The 18626-nt window shown below is 45.0% G+C and overlaps 1 protein-coding gene across 1 annotated transcript in view; it reads right to left on the bottom strand.

The window, feature by feature from the left end:
• Window positions 1-18626, bottom strand: part of LOC126252343 (diuretic hormone receptor-like) — a 263050-nt gene that overhangs the window by 198702 nt on the left and 45722 nt on the right. The window contains exons 2-3 of the mRNA XM_049953232.1: window positions 14032-14267; window positions 9973-10162 (exon numbers count right to left, since the gene is read on the bottom strand). Of these exons, the coding sequence (XP_049809189.1) occupies window positions 9973-10162; window positions 14032-14267 (426 nt within the window). The remainder of the gene's footprint in view (window positions 1-9972; window positions 10163-14031; window positions 14268-18626) is intronic.

The following is an 18626-nucleotide window of genomic DNA, read 5'->3' as shown; positions in this document are numbered from 1 at the left end:
CCAGTTTTCCTGAAGCGATTAACGTGATCCTTGGGTTATCTAAACGTGGATCTGAACCACGACCACCCAGGATGAGCGCCCAGTGCCGTACTACAGCACAGTGTCATTTGGTTCACTGTACTTCGGTGAACAAACACCTTCGTATTTTTACCACGGTATTCTTCTAGCCAAAATGCACTTCAACGAAAAGAGTGGGAGAGTATCCTTAAATCTCAGTTCTTTATACTCATGTTCAAAGACATTTAACCTGCTTCTACTTGGAAACAGTATGCGTTTTGTATACAACATTTACTATAGTTATATGACTAAGCATAAAACACGGAACTGTATGCAGTGTATCACCTCAAGATGTACAGGGTTTGCCGGCCGCTGGTGCCCGAGCGGTTCTGGCGCTACAGTCTGGACCACTACGGTCGCAGGTTCGAATCCTGCCTCGGGCATGGATGTGTGTGTTGTCCTTAGGTTAGTTAGGTTTAAGTAGTTCTAAGTTCTAGGGGACTAATGACCTCAGCAGTTGAGTCCCATAGTGCTCAGAGCCATTTGAACCATTTTTTTGTACAGGGTTATTGTAATCAGAGTTAAACTTTCAAAACGCTGTATGAATAACACCACTAGACAGACTGATGTCAAATTGCAACGGAATGTTATCGGAGAAGGGGGAAAACGTATGGCAGAAGAAAAAAAAGAGTGTGAAAATTGATCAATAAATGGCACTGTATGTGTCAGAATACGTAAATGAAAACACCTGTCACGTGCACGATCCATTGAACTTGGTATAAACACGCCGAGTACACGACTTTTCCTTCTTTCACGTCCGCGACATTCGTCGTGACTTTCTCAATGCAGGGTCGCGCTCTGCTTGTAAAGCGGTATTACAAGAATGATGACTGTGCACACGGCGCTCTGCAGAAGTTCGGACACTGACGGGTCTGAAAAAAAGCGTCGGTCGATGGCTGCCGTGGGTCTGGAGAAAATAATTCGGAAATTCGAAAAGAGAGGTTCATTAGGTGTGCAAAGGAAACGAATTCATTCGACGTCAGTGGAAGCAGTAGCCGCAACAATGCAAGAGATGAGTGGTGGTATGCAAATGTGTAGTGCACGGAGAATTGCCCGAACATTGGACATGTCCATGATCACGGTGCGTAAAATCCTACGAAACACACTTCTTTGCGATCCATTCAAAATTACCCAAGTGCCCGAATTGCTTCCTGTTGACCTGCGAGCCAGAGAGACCTTTTGTTTAGAATTCCTTGCTCGCATGGAAGTTGATAATGATTGGCCGTGGAAGATTTTATGGACAGTTGAAGCCCATTTCTATCTGACGGGATACGTCAATACACAGAATTGTCGAATATTGGCAACGGAAAATCTGCAAACCTGCTACTTCCTTTTGTAATCAAGACTTTAACAAAAATTGCATAGTTAATGTTCATGAGAACACAGGGAGGAGTTGTGAACTAAATAAAAATAGATTTATTCATCCATACCATCACAAGACAATAAAAATGGATAAAGAAACATCACACAAACATTTTCATTTCAGAAACGCTTTCACTAATATGGGGTGTATGGTGGACAGAGTGATCAGTTGGGGATTGACACACGACACCAACCAGGTCACTAATCGCTTTACCTGACTTCATACACGTGGAGCCGGGGTATGGCACAAAAACTACGTTACTATCAAAGATCGATACTCTACTATTGCAAAAAGAAAAACTGGGTTCGAAAGAACTGGGTGATGAGAAACATATATTGGAGCCCACCACCGTGATGGACTGCAGCAATCTGTGCGAGTGCCCAAAAAATGCAAGAACGCGGTCTCACGTTCGGCTAATTCGGAACGCAGTTATTTCCCTATGAGCCTCTGAAACCCCGGTGGATTCCAGTGTGCAGGTTCACCCTTTTGCTGGTCTGCCAAACCAATTTGACTCCGTGCCACGACTATGCGTCACGGAATGTGTCAAATGTTTAGACGGCCGACTCAAGACAAATAAGTACACCCACGCATCACTCGTCGTGTGCATGATACTGGAAGCAGTTCCTCTGACAATTCAGAAGGTGACTGGCACAGGCTCTAAGTGACACACTAACAAATGACACAAGTCTCACCATTTAGCTAGAGACCTGCAGTTCTTTACTAGAGAAGTGCCAGTACAAGACTGACTCCTTCTCTTTCTCTCCTCTTTCCTCCCCAGCTCGGTAGCAAAGCCCACTTACATCGTAGACTACTCCACGTCAACACAAGCCAATCACGAGCCGCATTCGAAGATGGGAGATTGCTCCTTGCTCTTCATACACATATTTGACCAATTAGAGACTGTAAAGTAAATTGGGAGAAAAAAAAGATTCAGCTTCATGGCCGCTTTCCCATGCATTGACACCATGTCTTTTGCTATCAACATGACCAGGATGGAACCACAGCCCTCCATAAAAAGATTGTTATCTCCTATGTTGGGTCCATTTCGAAGAATGGCCATAAATTCGTTAAAAGCCTCGTTTCTTCACAAATATGTTTTGTAACAGAGTCTGGACGTCTGGGCGCCAATGACCTGTTCCACGGAAATTCGCGGAACACTCACAGTCGTCTCATCGACTTCCTGCCTAACAAGGGCCCATCCTCTGCTTTATTGCCAGTCTTCAATGCTTTCCCCACTGCAGTGGCGTCTCCTCGGCGCTTGTCAGCCTACCTGGACGCGACCGGCGACTGACTGGCGACATCCAACATGTCTGCAGAATGAGACTGTGGAAATTGGCAGTCCGGAAATGTTTTCACCAAGGTTCCACAGAAAGAAAAGCGTTTCTGTCGGCCCTTAGTCGCCGTAGACTTTTACTGCAGTCGTTTAAATTGGCACCCTATTCCTTTGAACGCAGGTAAAGCTTACCGCTATTCCTTCACTAGAGCAAATGGCTCTGAGCACTATGCGACTTAACTTCTGAGGTCATCAGTCGCCCAGAACTTAGAACTAATTAAACCTAACTAACCTAAGGACATCACACACATCCATGCCCAAGGCAGGATTCGAACCTGCGACCGTAGCGGTCGCTCGGTTCCAGACTGTAGCGCCTAGAACCGCACGGCCACTCCGGCCGGCTTCACTAGAGCACACAAGCAAGAGCGTTAACTACTGCCCACCTTTCATCACGATGTATGAACTCAGGTCGTAATAAAGATCACCTTCCCTAAGAACATTAAGCGGCATGACACCGAATCGGAAGTGAGAGTGCCCTGCAATCTCACAAATCCACACGCAAATCAACCAGTACCACTTCATCCTGACAAGGTCACTGTGTGGTGCTGGTTTATGGCATCACTTATGATAGGGCCATATTTATTTGAAGAGACAGGTGCTTCTGGTCCTGTTACCTCTACCGTCAGTGGTAAGCACTTCCAGGGTCTTTTGTGCAACCATAAATTCCAACTCTCCAAGAGCATGGACGTGTGCATGGGGTAATTTTTATACATGATGGCGCAACTTCGTAAATTGCAAATCCAGTTAAGCAGCTGCTGCAGCACCATTTCGGAAATGCTGGAATTATCAACCACCATTTCCCTACAGCCTGGCCATCCCAGTCGCCTGATTTTAATCCGTGTGACTTCTGGCTGCGGGGCCATCTGAAACATGTTGTGTTCAGCATACCAACTGCAAACTTACATGCGCTGAAGGCACGCATTGCGCAACACATTCTGAACGTGACCCTGGAAACAATGCGATCAGTTGTGGAAGATGCTATTTCTACGTTTCATTTTGTTGCAGGAAACGGTGGAAAGCATATTGAATATGTTTTGCGCCAGCCACGCAGAAATGAATAATCCGATTTGATTTCGATAGCTGCTTATCATGCTTTATGAGGTTTTTGGTCTCAGGAAAATTAAAAACCAACGTGATTGATGCTTTTTATGCAGTTTTTGGCCTCAGGATGATTATAAATTGTTATAAGTGATGGTTGTTTGCCCTTTTTTGGCCTCAGGACAATTAAAAACCGATTTTTTTCATCAGATATGATATGACCTGGCCATCATGGATGGGCTTACGAACCAAAAGTATCACACCTCTAGACCCATGTACACTGAGTATTACAGTTTCTTAGCATCAAACGTACACCTTAGGCATTGTTACATGATTCATTTGTCATTTGTAGCCGATCACTATTAAATTATGATGCTTACAGTGCCATCTGTTGCTACATTTTGTAACTATTTACTTTACTTCTGTCATATATTTTGCCCCTTCTCTGAATATATTACATCGCAATTTCACGTCATTCTTACCAGTGGTGTTATTTCTACAACGGTTTGAAAGTTTAACTTTAATTATAATCACTCTGTATGTTATCTAGTTATTGGTACTTTGTGGTGTGTGAAGCAATGAGGACGTTTTCCAGTCTTAGTGTGACGATTCAGTTTCGTCATTTCACCGAGCCACTTTGAATACCCACCAAATGGATCCGGTGTGACCGCCAATAAAATGTTGACATTGGCCACAACTGCTGAGAGGGCACTCCGGTGGCCTGCCTTGGCGGCGCCGCTGCCCGTGGCGGTCTCAGTTCCTGCCTGAAGGCCAGCAAACAAATGTCTGGCACACAAACTGCGCCGCGTGAACTCAGATTGCTACGCGTCTCGACTCGACGTCAATTGGGACTCCTCGACGGATTTTACAGCCGCATGCGATTTTCAGGCGTGGCCTGATTTGTTTGATTTCCAGTTGTATTGGATTCTGGACTCGTTAGAAACCTGTTGCGTTACAAGGTACCCTGTAGCCCAGAGCGTTACAAGGTGCTCTAGGTTACAGACGTTTGGCGAACTTCGCTTTTCTCTTGTTCAAAAATGTGATTGTGTTTGGTACTAGCGCCTCCTATTCATTACTAATTGACAGTGAGAGATACTGTGTTAATTTTCGCGGCCTACTGAATGACCTTCGCTGTGGGTTGTTTGAAAAATGATTGTAGTTATGGGTTACTGTTTCTATGGCCGTTGTTTTAACTGTTATGTATTTTTGAGCCCCTACCGGAAGTAAAGTGTTCCTTCCAGCCTTAACTGTTACGGTTTATAGTTGGTTTTATGTAACTGCCAACCTGTATTTGAGAATATATATCAGAGTTTTTGATACAGATGTTGTTTTAAAAGAAATATACGTAGATAAAGTTATAAAACTGTGATCGCAAGAATAATTCTGTTGATCTTTGTCTTGCCAGTAAAGAATTGTGAGAGTTCTAATTATTATAAATTCTGTACTCACTCGTATAAGTGGTGCAAACCTTCTATTTTTTAAATGATTGAGCGTTGGCGTTATTATACATTGTGGTAATAAAATTGTAAGGGTAACTTGAGCTTTCTCTCTTGATTTGCGTGAAGTGCATGCATTTGTGCTGATTGTGAAACATTGCTTTTGTTTCTGGAATGTTGTTGCGCACACCTCTCAACAAGGTATCACCAGTTCCACTTACCGTCATAGTTAGTAATATGAAAACTTCGCTTGCAACATCACAAGCTAGTGACCTCACGTGTCGTACTTAGTGATCTGGTGGATTTTTCGCTTCATTTTCGTAAGAACGGCGCGGTATTGTCCCTTGTAAGCCAGGTTACTGTCCAACAGTGAGAAGGATTTGTCTCTTGCTTTAATTTATCAGGTCTTCAACTGTCCAGCTCAGCTGACACCGGCGATCTGGAATCTGTTATAAACACAGTTCCATGTGTGATTTCTTTCGAATATACTGTAGCTCCAAATTATGTATGTTCCTAAAGTTACTCCTTGTTCTGCATTTCGTAACGCCACACTTCGTACTTGGATGGACGCCGAACGAAACACAATGCTTCAACGGAACTCTTCTTTCAGATAGTCTCTTGACACTCGTTTATACCTCAAAGCACTGACTTGAGATCGTTTCCATTACATGTTGTGTTTAGATCCAATGGAAAAGCATTTACAACACATACAGAGACGTTAGATGCTCATGATTCTGCAGACTGCGCCCGTCATAGAATGTCAGTGTCATTTATCTTGCTAAACTGTTTTCATCACGGAAATGACGTCTGGTGAAGGACTGCTATCCCCAAATCACTTCTTGATAATTGAAACTGACATGGAAGATGTTAAAATATCTTCTGTGGGTGATCTGCTTTCGCAATATGTGCCGTGTCGTGACGAGCATTTTCGTCTGGTAGTGCACATAATAGTCACTTATTGCTCCTGCATCAGGACAAACATAGCCATGAAGAACGCCATTCTCACAAAGCCTGGTTCAGATAGTGCTGGAACGAGATGGCGGACTGTAAGTAAAACTACGAGAATACGACTCCAAATACAGAATACTTAACTATTTAACGCGTCACTAACTAATGCTATTTATTATCGTTCACAACTGCAGCCTATTATCTGAAAAACGTACACAGTTCAATTTACACTGGACTCGCATTCGGGAGGACGACGGTTCAATCCCGCGTCCGGCCATCCTGATTTATGTTTTCCGTGATTTCCCTAAATCGCTCCAGGCAAATGCCGGGATGGTTCCTTTGAAAGGGCACGGCCGACTTCCTTCCCCGTCCTTCCCTAATCCGATGAGACCGATGACCTCACTGTCTGGTCAGCTCCCCCACAACAACCTAACCCAACCCGAAGTTCAATTTTTTTTTCATATAATAGAATGGGTATAGATAAATTACTTTTACCTGGTACTTAGAAGCATTACAGAAAAGTTCCTAAAACTGCAAAACACAGAATACTAATTGATACCAATGCAGACTACTACTATTGACCCTTTAAACAACTACCCAATACTAATACTCTTGTTGGTCCCACAAATCTTGGATAAAATTCTGAATTCTGTTTTTGTTCATGCCTTGGGTTACGTATAAACTAATCCATGTTCTCAAGTTGTGTCTCTTCTTCTTGACAATTTTTCCATTTGCTTCCTCCTCGCCGCTTCTGCAGAGAACCTCCACGTTTCTAATCATATCAGTCTACCTATTTCTTAACAAATGCTTCGATTATCTTCTTTTCCCGGTTCGACAAAGTTCATGATTCACTTCCACGCACAGTTGTGCTCCGTTCGAATATTCCCTCATTGTTGCTCTTGTCTTTTTCTCCTCATTTCGTTCGTTGTGGTTTATTTTGCCTCCAAAGTAGCATAATTTCTTTATAACGTCTAATCTGTGGTCCCCAATTTTTACTTTATCTCATTTCTGCTACGTCTCTTTACTTTCTTCTTTCATCGGTTTGTTCCCAAAGTATTGAGTGTGCTCATAGGGCTGTTCATTCCATTCAACAGACCTGAAACTCATCCTCGCTGTCCCCGAAGATAGTATTATTATCAGAAAACATTATGACTGGTATCGAAGCTTCCTCAAACGCTAAAACTGTATGCTGCACCGGGACTCGAATCCGTGTCTCTCTAAAACATAGGAAGAATGGGACTTCTCCTGAGGTCGCCAGTATACTGAAGATGGCAGTCACGTATAGTGCAGAACCGTGATTCATCACTTGCCACAATGCGACTTCATTCATCAACGGTCCTTGGTTCCCGATAATGGTATCACTCAAAACGCAGCCGTTTGTCTTGCAATTGAAACGGAAGCCTATACATGGAACAGTGATTCCCTCGTCCAGCTGCTGCTAGCCTTCGACTAGTGGTGGGCGGAGACAGAGAATGTCTGACGTCCGACGCTGATGTGAGGCGGTTATGACGTGCTTGGCGCACAGTACTGCAATCCTACCTTGTGGTGGTCGGACGTGGTAGAACTAAACTTCCACTACAAGAGTGCCTGAACTCGCGTTCCCATTCAGTCCAACAACTGTCACATAAGAAAGCCCATGGAATGTGGATACTGCACGATGCGATCAGGTGGCCAAATGCAGACCTAAAGTGAGTCCCCTTTCAGGTGCTGATAATGCTGTGTCAGACGAGTACGATGTTCTCCATGCCCTTCACACTAATCACTCAACACGTTACGCTATTCACACGCTTTGCATACCTAAGGACGCCTGCAATAACGTTAAACACTGACAACACTAATGCACTCTGCTGGCCACTCGACCATCCACAGAGAAGTTCAACTTTAATCAATTACTTACTCACCGTGTTGTATTGACACCTGACTTGTGCTCACTTTTTTGTCAGGCTGTGTAAGAGTATTGCTGTCAAGGATTTGCTTCTAAATTGTGATCTACAGAAAACCTACTTCTTATAATAATTTTGACTTTATGTTCAAGTTTTACATATAAATTCTAGATGAAAATCATGCTACTGTATAATCTCTGGTATTAACTTCTCTATACCTGTGGTTATATTGTAACCGGAAAGGCGCAGAACACATAGCGCTTCAAAACTTCCCACATCTTTAACAAATACAATTTCACCTACCTTGTTTTTCAGCCCCCTCATGTTGGAATGACACAAATTAATTCTACGTTTCTGGACAGTGGTACACACAAGTGTCGATCAAAAAATTCCGTTAGAAGGCTGTACAATCCAGAATAGGTACGCGAATATGGCAAAATGGCCGTGAACATTGAGACAATCATCCTACGGACGCACCAGGTTGAAGATACCTGTCTGGAAAAGCTCCGTGTCTTGTTGTCCTGAAGAAGTCTGCAACGGCTTGCTGTACATGCGTGTCCGACAGGATTCGGCGATCTTTCAAGGCTTTTCTAAGCGCCGAAGGCGTAAAAATCGCTTAGGGAGGGATAAGCGTACATGATACGTCTGGAATGCCTCGCACTTGAATTGGAGTTTCTTCTGGATTACGACATTTGCGAAACATGGCCGTTCGTTATCATGAAGCAGCAGCACCCGTTGTCACAGTTTCTCTGGGCGGTGGTTTTCGACAGACATTCCGTCCCATATACATTCTACATTCTCCGAAGGATGACTAACGCTGTTTGTCCTTCGACAACCAGGATAAGAATAACATCACGTTGGTCCTGTTTGGACACGTTTGATAATGACGTCGCCATAGTTCACGTTTCCGCATTTACCGCACGAGCGTCGGAAAGATACGAGTGCCGCACTAATCCCCTGGCGACATTTTGCTGCTTATATAGCCGCATCGAAGTCGCGTTATGTTGCATATGCAGCGCGGTACAAATAAAAGTGGCCCGGAGAACATGGTTCCAGGGTACAAAAAAATATAGCAGAGTAACAGAGGAAAGGAATTATAGTACTAATCTTACTACATGAGACGTAAATAGTGACTTCCATTCATATCTGGGCACTTTTGGGCCTGGTTAGCAATTTGCTAAAGTCACATCGAAGCTGGACTGTTGGAACTGCTGCAGTCTCGTCCGAAACGTCGCTCTGCGGTTCTTGAAGACTGTGAGGGTTGTTGCGATACACCTTAAAATTGATGACTCGCCACACAAATTAGTCGCACACTGGCAGATCAAGTGAGCTGGGTGATCAACTAGCACGGCGACCAGACTGACCTCTGCTAACGAATGGTTCAAATGGCTCTGAGCACTATGGGACTTAACATGTGAGGTCATCAGTCCCCTAGAATTTAGAACTACTTAAACCTAACCAACCTAAGGACATCACACACATCCATGCCCGTGGTAGGATTCGAAACTGCAACCGTAGCGGTCGCATGGTTCCAGACTGAAGCGCCTAAAACCGCTCGGCCACACCAGCCCTCTGCTAACAACTCTGTCACGCGTGGAGATTGGGTAAACGTGCACCAGGGTTCGTTCTGGTTGTATGGGCAGTTGCTCCGTTCTGTTGGAAGTAACTGTAGGTCTTTTGCTCCTCCGTTAATACTGCCACAAATTCACGTCCAGTCGTATCCATTCGTCCTGGCCACTTTCATTTGCCCTACCCTGTAAGTTGCAGCAACGACTTAAAACGGTACCTCTTTTCGTCTCCCATTATACAAAATGGTATTGTTAATATGTAATTGCTTCAGGTCTTTCTGTCTAAACTATGAACCGTGCCCCATGACTACAGTTGTCACAGTTACCGTGCTCGTAGTTCGCTTACTTGAAGTGCAGGAAGACGGCGACGGCGACGGCGAGCGCTGCCAGCGAGAGGGCGTAGCCGCTGAAGTAGAGCGTCGTCGTCACCTCGACTCCGGGCTCGTCGGCCGCCAGCGGGCTGAGGTCGCGGCACAGCGAGTAGTTGCTGTAGCTGGACCACGTGCCGTTCGCGTGGCACCACCGCGACGCGTTCTCTGCAACACACCGGCGACGCTGCTGGCGATAAATCGCTCGAAACTGTACCTGCAGTAAAATACATGGCGTGAGGTCGGATGAGTTGAGCGTGTGTGCTGGCTCGCCCGCCGCCGGTCCGCCGTAAGGCACGGAATCCTGCACCAGGGCGTATCGCTTCTTGGTCGTGCGTGCCGGTGACAGGCCTAACATGAGAGACTTATGCGTCACATACAGCCTCCCCTTCCCAAGTGGCTCTTTCCACCTTCCCCTGGTGCCAGTAGTTAAGCACGGCGTTTCCCGGGCCCCCGGATGTTGCCTTGCAAGAGCTGCGACCCAACCCGATGCGAAAGCGAAGAGTGCGTGCCACAGGGGGGGCTGTGTCCAGGGACCGAAGATCTGTCCCTTGGGGGGGGGGGGGGAGGGTTGAGCAGCGCTGCTAGGCTGGAGGGTGTTGCTCACCCTAGGTGCGAGTTCTCTTTGCTGTGCGGCTGCTGCTCCCTTCCCTCCTAGCGCAGAGCACTGTACACCAGGTGCCCTGCATGCCGGCGACATCGTTTGTCGGCTTTGAATCTCGGCAAGGATGCTTCGCCGCGCCTGTGGGTAACCGGGGCGGGATCCGCCAAACCCAGGGGGTGGTAACATTGCCTGGGCCAGATTAGATGGGTCCAGCCACTGAACGACTGGGTGACCGGCCCACCACCTGAGTAGGAAGGAGTGCTTGGCTGAGAGGTGGAAGCTCGGGCTAGTAGGTGGGGAAGGGCGAGAAATGCATCCGCTTCTCAGGAGTGCGGGTGTACTTGCCCAGGAGCGCTGAGTGAAATCATCGATGACGGGGCCACCGAAGGGGTCCTGTAGGTTGGCGACAGCGTGCTGAACCCGGCAGCTCAGGAATTCCCCTCTGCCCCCCCCCCTCCCCCCATGCCAGAGGAGCCGGTCCAGAGCAAGAGACGGGCTGCCATATTTTCACTCGTCTACACTTCAGAATGAGAATGACTGATAAAGAGGCGTTTGACACGAGTGCGATTTCGAGGTCTTCGATGCTTACCGTTCCTACCTCAGAAGAGGGCCTGGCACAGAATGAGGAAACTGTTATTGAAAGGCGTACTAGAATTAATAAAATACTAGATTCTAGTGTTAAGAACGGCAAAATTAGTCAGGCACAGTTATGGCAATCAAAACTGAACTCGCCGCCTGAGCCATCGCTAGTTCGAAGCTCGAGGGGCGAGTGGAGGATTTACAGAAAGAGAACGAGCGGCTGCGTTGGCAACAAATAAAAACATCGGTTGAAGTGGCCGTACAAGCAGCTACCCAGACACACAACACGAAAGAAACAATCGCTAAAGTATCGAAAACACCGGATACGGCGGTCTTCTTGAGACCCCCGGCCAGTGAAGACATCAAAAACGTGGAGGAGATTTTTACAACCACTGCAAAAGACAAAATCAAAATAAAGAAAGTAGAGGCAACAAAGGATGTAGTTATAGTGGATATCACCACGGGGGAAGATCGGAATAAAATCTTAAGTAATTCAAAATTAAACAAAGCAATGAAGTGCGAACCGCCCAGGAAGCGGAACCCTTTGGTAATCCTTTAACATATACCAGTCACACTAAAAAAGAAAATGACATTTACGAAACTATCTCTCAACAGAATTTTGAGGACATGAACCTGGAAACATTCGAAAACGAGTTTAAGCTGCGCTTTAAAGCAGAACATCGGGAACGAGATGTCGTACATCACGTTGCCGGAGTCTCTGGAAAATGTGGCGCAGGCTCACCACTATGGGCAGATTATAAGGCCTTTCATGTCATCAATGTGAGGGATTACTTAGTAGTTCCCCGATGCCACAATTGTGGCAACTTAGACCATATTCACAAGCAACCCCCATCTATTTCATCTTGCCAACTCGTCATACCCCAGGTACAATAGGCACTAGAAGGAACCTGGCAATATGTACTAACAAACAAAAAAGGAACAAGAAATGCCTTGCGAAGGAATTACCTGAATTGGACGGGGTACGGAAATCAGTATATGTGATGTACATTTACAGACAAACAAACGATCACAATTTCAGAAAAGTTGGAAGATTCATTCAAGAGAAAGAGCTTCACAAATTAAATTAAATGTGCATGTGACACATGTTGCAGGATACCCCCTTCCAGAGAATTCGGCCACCTGGTGTTACTCTTTTTTTAGTGAAAGCCCTACTGTTCAAACTATACAACGAAGAAGCAGAGATGGAAATAACAGAAAGATTCAAGCGCATGATTGAAATTCAGGGTGGAATGATATCAATGATAATAATCGCTGCAGATATTGTTATCCTCAGGGAAGGTGAAGAAGAATTACAGGATGTGTAGAATGTAATGAACAACCTAATGGGTACAGAATATGAACAGAGAGTAAATCAAAGAAAGTTGAAAGTAATGAAAAGTAGCTCGGTTGAGAATATCGAGAAACATAACATCAGATTTGGGGATTATGACGTAGATGAAGTGACGGATTTCTGCTGCCAAAGCAGCTAAAAAACCTATGACGGAGGGAGCAAGGAGAAGATAAAAAGCAGATTGCCAGAGTCATAAATAACATTCCTGGCCAAGACACATCTAGACACATAAAATACAGGTCTTAATTTGAGGAAGAAATTTCTGAGAATACGTTTGAAGCACAGCACTGTACGTTAGCGAAACATGGGCAACAGGAAAACCGGAACGCAAGACAATTAAAGTATTTGAGGTGTGATGCTACAGAAGAATGTCGAAAATTAGGTCAACTGAGAAAGTAAGGAATGAGGAGATTCTCCAGAGAATCGACGAGGAAAGGAATATATGGAAAATATTGACAAGAAGAAGGGACTGGGTGATGCAACACCAGTTAAAATATACGGGAAGGCGGTCGTGGGTTACAAGTTTTAGTCTGACACCCAAACCTCCAGATATCAGAAACTCAGATGGGTACCAAACGTTGTATGTCGACAGAGTATCAACCTAAACTCCGATTTAGTTCGTACTATGTGTTGTCATCCAGCAGATCGGGCGTAAACGTTGATTCAAAGTAACACCGTAAATACGGAATACGTAAAGAGCGTAACTGTGAGTAAATAATACTTCTTGCTTCCGTGGCGAAGATGGTAGAGCGTTGTATCCTAATACCGAGCGTCCTGGGTTCAAGCCCAAATGACAACTTTTTACTGTATCGTGTGTGAAAGTTTTATAGAGGGCAACCTTTACGACATGTAAAACTATTGTTTGCAGTTTTCAGCAACGCTCTCCTGTCAGTATGCTTTCGCTTAGTTTCTTTGAAAGTATGAACCTACAGAGCACAATTGTAGTTTCACAGAATATACAATCAGAACAGAAAAATAAAGAAACAATTTCGTCACACGTGGGGAGGTAATAGTAATACCAATAATTAATAATAAACAAAAGAATAAGATCAATAACAAGCACATAACGTTCAAACAACATTGCTACTAACCTCGAGAAGTCCTTTTACTTGTCAGCAGAATCTTCTCCCATACAACAGTCTCACGAGTAAACAGTTAACAATCTACCTTCCCGCCGATGCAAGATCTACAATACAGCCACTACAGTTGCGCTTTTCCTGTGCTTCGTACCTCTGGCGTTACTTTTAATTATCGTATACATACGGTCTACTGCACACAGCACACAGCACGAACTAAATCGGTAGTTTGATTGATGCTCTGTCGACATACGTTTGTCACCGATCTGAGTGTCTGACATGTGGAGGTGTGGGTGTGAGATTAAAGGGTTCGTACAGAAGCGAAATTCGTGGCGGGCAGCGTCAAACCAGTCAGCAGACTGATGAGTCATAAAAACAGAGAGGGACCGTGTGAGTGAGTTGGTGCAGCGTTTCTTGTATGACTTACGGGTGGTGTCGTAGGGGATGCCGTTGAGCTCGGAGAAGCAGGGCTGGGTGGCGAGCGTGGCCGGCTCGGTGTCCGGCCAGCAGAGCAGGCGGTCCCAGGAGCGCGCACACCGCGGCCCGTCTACGGCCGCGTCTCCAGCGCCGGCGCCACCCAGCAGGCACTCCAGCTCGCGCAGCATGCTGCCGTTGTCGCTGTCCGCGCGCAGCTGCATCGCTGCGCCGCTCTTCCTGCGCACACTGTCCGCACAAACTCGTCTTACTCTCACACATTAATATCACTACCTCCTCCCTCACACGAGAGTCGGAACTTCAACAGTGGCAACTATTTATTTACAAAACTTCCTGGCAGATTAAAACTGTGTGCCCGACCGAGACTCGAACTCGGGACCTTTGCCTTTCGCGGGCAAGTGCTCTACCATCTGAGCTACCGAAGCACGACTCGCGCCCAGTACTCACAGCTTTACTTCTGCCAGTATCTCGTCTCCTACCTTCGCAGAAGAGCTTCTGTTAAGTTTGGAAGGTAGGAGACGAGATACTGGCAGAAGTAAAGCTGTGAGTACCGGGCGTGAGTCGTGCTTCGGTGGTTCAGATGGTAGAGCACTTGCCCGCGAAAGGCAAAGGTCCCGAGTTCGAGTCTCGGTCGGGCCCACAGTTTTAATCTGCCAGGAAGTTTCATATCAGCGCACACTCCGCTGCAGAGTGAAAATCTCATTCTATTTATTTACAGCTCGTACAAAATACATACGTGTTTCAATGTCTTACTGACCTTCAAATTAGTGGCCAGCATTCTGTATAACCCGGTGCAAGCGATGTGGAAGTCGGAGGATACTCTTAGCAGTGCCATTTGTGTGACAGTTCGAGCGGCGAGGATTATTGCCCGACGAATTTGTAGCAGTTCTGAAGTGAATGCTGTGAAGTGTTTCCTTCAGTTTAGAAATCGAGTTGAAATCACGAGGGCTTAAGGCAGGGGAGGGCAGTAGGTGGTATAGCACTTCACAGCCCCATCAATCACACAAGCCAGTAACAGCTTGCACTGTACGTGCTTGAGCAATGTCTTGCAAAATGATGGTCAGGTCCTGTTGAAAGTGTCATCACTTCTGTCTCTTAGCAGTGCCATTTGTGTGACAATTCGAGCGGCGAGGATTATTGCCCGACGAATTTGTAGCAGTTCTGAAGTGAATGCTGTGAAGTGTTTCCTTCAGTTTAGAAATCGAGTTGAAATCACGAGGGCTTAAGGCAGGGGAGGGCAGTAGGTGGTATAGCACTTCACAGTCCCATCAATCACACAAGTCAGTAACAGCTTGCACTGTACGTGCTTGAGCAATGTCTTGCAAAATGATGGTCAGGTCCTGTTGAAAGTGTCATCACTTCTGTCTCTAAGCTGGTCGTAGGTTGTGTTCCAAGAATGAACAGCATAGAGACAGAAATGATGACATTTCCTGCAGGACCTGACCATCATTTAGTAGGACAGTGCTCAAGTACTTACAGTATAAGCTGTTACTGATTTGTTTGACTGATGGGGCTGCTAAGTGCTGTACCACAAGCTGCACTCCCCTGACTTAAGCCCTCGTGAGTTCAACTCGATTTCTAAACTGAAGGAAACACTTCACGGCATTCGTCCAGAACTGCTACAAATTCGTCGGGCAATAGTCCGCGCCGCTCCAACTGACACACAACTGACACTGCTAAGAGTATCCTACGACTTCCACATCGCTGGCAACGGGTTTTACACAATGCTAGTGACTACTTTGATGGTCAGTAAAACTTTGAAACACGTATCAATTTGGTACGAGCTGTAAATAAATAGTTGTCATTATTAAAGGTCCAACCCTCGTATATATAGTGCACAGTAAGCCAAATAAATAATCTTTCCAGGAAAACTTCCAAGAAAGACGTCAAATGTAGTTGCCATTTCATCCGCTAGATGGTGATGAGCACGCAAGAGTTTTGATCGTGTCGACTATTTAGCCATCGCAGGCACAGCTGCCGTTACAGTAACTTCATACTAGTAGCGGCGACCAACAGGTAAGCTGCATGGCTCACAGAGTCGTGACAAAATTTTAGTGCAAATTATGACAAACTGCATCATAAATTTACGAAGACGTGCTACGTGTTTACAGGGATGAGTGTCTTAATCGTTCACAAGTGTTCCGCTGGTTGTCAGCGTACACGAATGGATCCTTGGAAGGTGAACCATCCGTCGGACGTCCTGCGTCTGGTCGGGTGGGTGGAAACGTTGGAAAATCCGAAGAAACTGTTGTCAGTTCAAGACTAATGCCAGAATGCTTGTAGTGAACTTGATGTCAGTAAGGAATGAGTATGTCCATTTTAGAGAAAGATTTGTTCCCAGTTCCTGCCACATTTATTGACAAAGTAACAGAGCATGAACGGCATATTGCATCAGTTCCATCGCCGCAGCTGACGAGGACTCTAATCTGTTCAAACAAATTGTAAATGGGAATGAAGTTTGGTGTTTTCAGTTCGACCCAGAGACAAAACGGCTGAGAATGGAATGGCGTGGTACATCGTCACAGAGGAAAAACAGGTTGCAGAAAACACGTATCAAACAATCGTGATTTTTTTTTGCTACGTTTCTGGAATGATTCATCGTTAATTTCTTCCGGAGGGCACAACAGTGACCGGAAAGCACTACTTAGGAGTTATGCAATGCCACTTTGCTCGCATGTGTAGTATCGACACACATCTGCTCTAAAGTAAGAGTTTGACTCTTCTCCATGAAAGTGGCACTTATAAAACAGCATTTATCAGCAAAATGGATCTGCGTACTCGAATACCCACTCTGTTTTCCTCATTTGGCACCCGAGGGTTATTTTCTATATTCGAAAAGTAACCGCGTTTTCAAAGGGGAACTTTACAGTAAACTTATTGCTTATTTGTCGCAATGTGTGTGTGTGTGCGTGTGTGTGCCCAAGTTGTAACAAAACTATACTGTCATACACAATTTACTCGGCGCATGTTGAGCAAGTCATCGATTTTACCACGTATAGGGGAACTTGCGCAGTAGTGGAGAAGCCCCAGGGTCAGACCAGTTGTTTTGTTTACGAATTTACAAGTTGTAGATGAACACAGTTGCTCTTTGTTTCTCGCACAGCTCCACTTTTGTCCTTCACTCTGGTAAGAAATCCACTGGTAACTGAACTTTGGTAGTTACTTGTGCTGTGGAGAAAAGTTTCAAAGGAATTTTGGACGCTTTGGTGGTGACGAAACTACAATGCTAAGCGAAATTTAAGGACTAGATGGATGAAGTAACGTAACATATTAACTAATAGTTGGAAAGGAATTAAAATGTGGAAGCATGTTGACAGTCATGTATAGATAGCTGGACGCCACATGGCGTGAGGTCACTGAGCCTATAGAGGCAAATGAGGCTTTCCTGCAACACGAGGCAGTTGAAGGAAAGGGAGAAGACAGTCTGTGTCAATCAGCAACCAGTTCCGGCGCACTATGGCGATGTTTTCATTATAACATAGCCCGGAGACCACATTTAGATGAAGTCGCACGGGGGAATCATCGGGAAACTGGATGAAAGACGAAATAGGACGAGTGTAGCGCAAGAATTTGGGTTGCTTACAGCATTGTTTCATTTACATTGGGAGCATTAAGAACCACAGACATTACTGCCCCAAGGAGAGGAGACGATCGACCACGCTCCGCTACAGCATCAGATGATGGCTAAACTTGTAAGTAGGTTGTTTAGGCTTTTATGTTGCTGACGCCACGTATCGCTCTGTATTTAAATCACTGACTGCGCTGTGTGCAGTCTGTGGCTGGTTGGACTCATTATTAGATTATTTGTTAGTGTAGTGTTGGGCAGTTGGATGTGAACAGCGCGTAGCGTTGGGCAGTTGGAGGTGAGCCGCCAGCAATGGTGGATGTACGGAGAGAAATGCCAGAGTTTTGAGATGTTTATTTGAGCGGACGATCTGGACGAGTGTCCGTCAGAAAAAGGAGATTTCTTAAGCTGAATGTCACGAATATATATATATATATATATATATATATATATATATATATATATATATATATATATGACCTTAGAACACTGTTAAGGTAAATACATTGTTTGTTCTCTATCAACATCATTCATTTGCTAACTATATACCTATCAGTAGTTAGAATCTTTTATTTACCTGGCAGAATTGGCGCTCGCTGTATTCAAGGAGTTCGAGTAACGAAGATATTAGTGAGGTAAGTGAATCATGAAGTATAGGTTATTGTTCGTCAGGGTTATTCTTTAGTAGGGATTATTAATAGTCCGATTACGTTGGCTAAAAGATTTTAGTGAGGTAAGTGAATCATGAAGTATAGGTTATTGTTAGTCAGGGTTATTCTTTAGTAGCGATTATTAATAGTCCGATTGCGTTGGCTAAAATATTGTGTGTCAGTTAAGTAATGATCATAATAAGTAAAGAGAAAACTGTCTGAGTACGTTCAGTTTTACTCAGCTGTTTCAGTATCAAATAACGTAGAAGTTTACCAGCACAGTCTTTCTTTACATTCAAAGGGGAAGTTTCAAACTGTACAACAGGCACGAAGAGAGTCACGTCTAACTGCAGATGCAGTTGTAACTAGATG

The sequence above is a fragment of the Schistocerca nitens genome, chromosome 4 (assembly GCF_023898315.1).
Source record: "Schistocerca nitens isolate TAMUIC-IGC-003100 chromosome 4, iqSchNite1.1, whole genome shotgun sequence".
NCBI lineage: Eukaryota > Metazoa > Arthropoda > Insecta > Orthoptera > Acrididae > Schistocerca > Schistocerca nitens.
Note: the sequence above shows the minus strand (reverse complement) of the source record. Positions and strands in the feature narration are given on the sequence as shown.